Source organism: Miscanthus floridulus, chromosome 7 (genome assembly GCF_019320115.1).
Source record: "Miscanthus floridulus cultivar M001 chromosome 7, ASM1932011v1, whole genome shotgun sequence".
Classification (NCBI taxonomy): Eukaryota; Viridiplantae; Streptophyta; class Magnoliopsida; order Poales; family Poaceae; genus Miscanthus; species Miscanthus floridulus.
The window spans coordinates 100,072,047-100,074,760 of record NC_089586.1 but is presented as its reverse complement, the minus strand read 5'-3'; the positions used below and the strand labels follow the sequence as shown (position 1 = coordinate 100,074,760).

The 2,714-nt window shown below is 53.9% G+C and overlaps 1 protein-coding gene across 1 annotated transcript; it reads right to left on the bottom strand.

Moving 5' to 3' along the window:
• Positions 1-262: 262 nt before the first annotated feature.
• On the bottom strand, positions 263-1,281 carry LOC136463966 (brassinosteroid-responsive RING protein 1-like). The gene has a single exon (XM_066462933.1). It carries the CDS (start codon positions 1,186-1,188, stop codon positions 541-543), a length of 648 nt encoding a protein of 215 aa, XP_066319030.1. The 5' UTR covers positions 1,189-1,281; the 3' UTR covers positions 263-540.
• Positions 1,282-2,714: the final 1,433 nt, after the last annotated feature.

Genomic DNA, 2,714 nt, shown 5'->3' with positions numbered 1-2,714 from the left:
ACCGCCGCGGTGTGGAGCTCCGAGGCGCGGCGCACGGACGCGCAGCCCACCAGTAGCGCCGCCGCGCGGTCCGCCGTGAGGGTGCCATGCTGGACACTGCCGTGAGGCCGAGAGCTTGAGAGAGAGCGTTTGAGAGAGAGAGGACAGGGATGAGAGGGGTATTATGGACGTTTTGACTTACCGGACCCACTTGTTAGGACTCTCAAACGGTGAAAACGAATAGAACATCGACAGAATGGCTTAGAGAGCAAAGAAGTTCAGAACGATGACACTCGTATATGATTAATTTTTTTAATAGCTTATGTATAATTACAAACTTTCTTAATGAAATACACGTAAAAGCCTCTTTCACCAGCGGAGACACGACCCAAGACGAGGCAACTGCTGCAGACTTGAGCGCTGACGTTCGAGCAGGTTTGGCGGCGGTCACCCGTCTGACCGACCGGGCGGGGTGGGCCGCACATGAGGACAGGACGCGGTTTGCCTTGCCACGGATCGGATTCGCGTGGCCTGCCCAACTGCCAGCCACGCACACGCAGCTCACTGGAAGCCGGCCAGGCCGGTGAGCGGCAGCTCGTGAGGCCGCAGCAGCGTCGGGGTGGGCAACGCCAGCAGCGGCGTGGACGGCAGGGAAGACGGGTACGACATGTCGTAGTCGCCCGCGTCGGGCCACGGCGCGACGGCCGCGGCGGCCCAGGGATCCGCGGCGGCGCCGGGGATGAGCGGCGCGCGGCAGAGCGGGCAGGTGCGCTGGTCGTGCGCCATCCAGCGGTCGAGGCAGGCGCGGTGGAAGGCGTGGCGGCAGTTGCTGAGCCGCCGCACCTCGTCGCCGCCGCCGATGCCGCTGAGGCACACCGCGCAGTCGCCGTCCCCGCACGCCGTCCCGGCCAGCTCGTCGAACCGCACCACGGGGAGCGCCTCCTCGACGAGCACCGCCGGGACGGGCCGGAAGTCCGGCCGCCGGTGCTGCAGCGGCGCGGCCGCGTCGCGCCCCTGGGGCTGGTGCTGGTGCTCCTGCGCTGCCGCCGTTGCGGGCGCGGGGTAGTTGCAGCCGAGGTCGATGAGGTCGCCGAGCCCCACGGCGTGGAAGGCCCAGAGGAGGAAGCGGTGGAGCTGGCCGAGGAGGAGGAGCACCTGCAGCAGCACGCGCGGGAGCAGCATCTCCGAGTGCCCCACGGGGAAGCCCATCGTGGCGTGAATCTTGGAGCGGCGGAGCTCAGTGGCGGGCGGGCGGGCGTGGTGGTCAGCCGTGGCAAGCGCGCGCTCGTGCGTGCGTGGAAGAGGCCGAGAGGGAGGAGGACTGACGGACTGAGCCGGGAGCAGGTCGTATATATATATAAGAGGTCGAGACTCGAGCGGGGAGGCTGGTCCCGTTTTGTCACCTCTCTCGGCTCTCGCTCGCAGCTGGAGCTTCCCAAGCGGCCAAGCCTCATCTGCTACAACTTGGGCCGGCTGGCTAGCTACTTGCCGTCCGTCAATTGACGAGGAGATGCCGCCTTTCAATTATTTGACCAGGAGGCAAACTCTGGCCCTATGATTCCACGTAAAGACGGTTCAACGAGGGAAAAAGTGGTGTATTTGGTTTTGACTCGAGTTCTTCTCGTTCATGCACACCACAGCAGATGTAAACTTGTAATGGTCATAGGCGGCATCTAATTTCTTGGACTAGCTGAGGACACAAACGACGAGTACGTTTCCTATACGCTAGCAGCTTGCACGCTAACCACCAAAGCGATTCGACAAAAGAGCGATACGTTGATTAGCGTGCACTAGGCCCCTAATTAGCACCAAAACACTTTCTTAGAGAGTGGCGAGAGTCTGGAGACGTACATTAAAGTGCCGGCAGGAGACAGAGATGGCATCTCTCGGAGATCTGCTTGCAGCCCAGCGCTTGGACCGGCTAACCAATCGTTGCTATTTTTTTTTCTCTCTGGGTGATCTGCTTGCTGTCCCAACTTAAATAAACTACTACTCCTTCGATGCATACTATTACATGGCTGGTGATTTTTGGAGAAAAGTGTTTATCCTCATAGCACGGTTCATGAGAATTTATAAATATTAATATACAACAAATGCATCGCTTCATCCAGAAAGCTAAACAAAAGCTCCGTTCGGTAAGTACGGGTAGTATGTATAGCTTCTTGCACTCAACAAATTGGACCATCTTGTTTGATATGCATAACGAAAACGATAGTGAGTATTGTTCAAATTTCTTCACAAAAAAACCTAACTCCTTTCGTATAGACCGAGAGATGCGGTACATTTTCTTGACTTGTTACATACTAGGAAGCTCTCCTTTCACGTCATGGTACTATTACTAGTTAGAGACTAAAAGAGTCTTCGTGATAATTCTCATAAGACGATCGACATGCTAGAGAAAAAAAATCTAGAAAACATCACAATAATCAGAAACACCTAACCTTCACTTCGGTAGACTCTATTCATCCGGACCAATAATAGTCATTTTATTTATTTTATTTCATGGAATTTTACCCACATGTGCCATTATGAAAAATACATAAAGTCATCCCTAGTTTTGTATCTAAATTACTCACCTTCTCCCATTATAAAATATAATTTGAAATGACTCCCTAAAGTTGCATGTAAATTACCCACAACTACCATTACGAGAAATAATTTAAATAACATCTTAAGTTTGCGTCTAAATTACCACATTTGTCATTGTGAAAGATGATTTAAAATAACTTCCTAGT

Bases quoted from the DNA above. Each gene is read 5' to 3' on its own strand.
- LOC136463966 (XM_066462933.1), bottom strand. From the start codon at position 1,188: ATGGGCTTCCCCGTGGGGCACTCGGAGATGCTGCTCCCGCGCGTGCTG.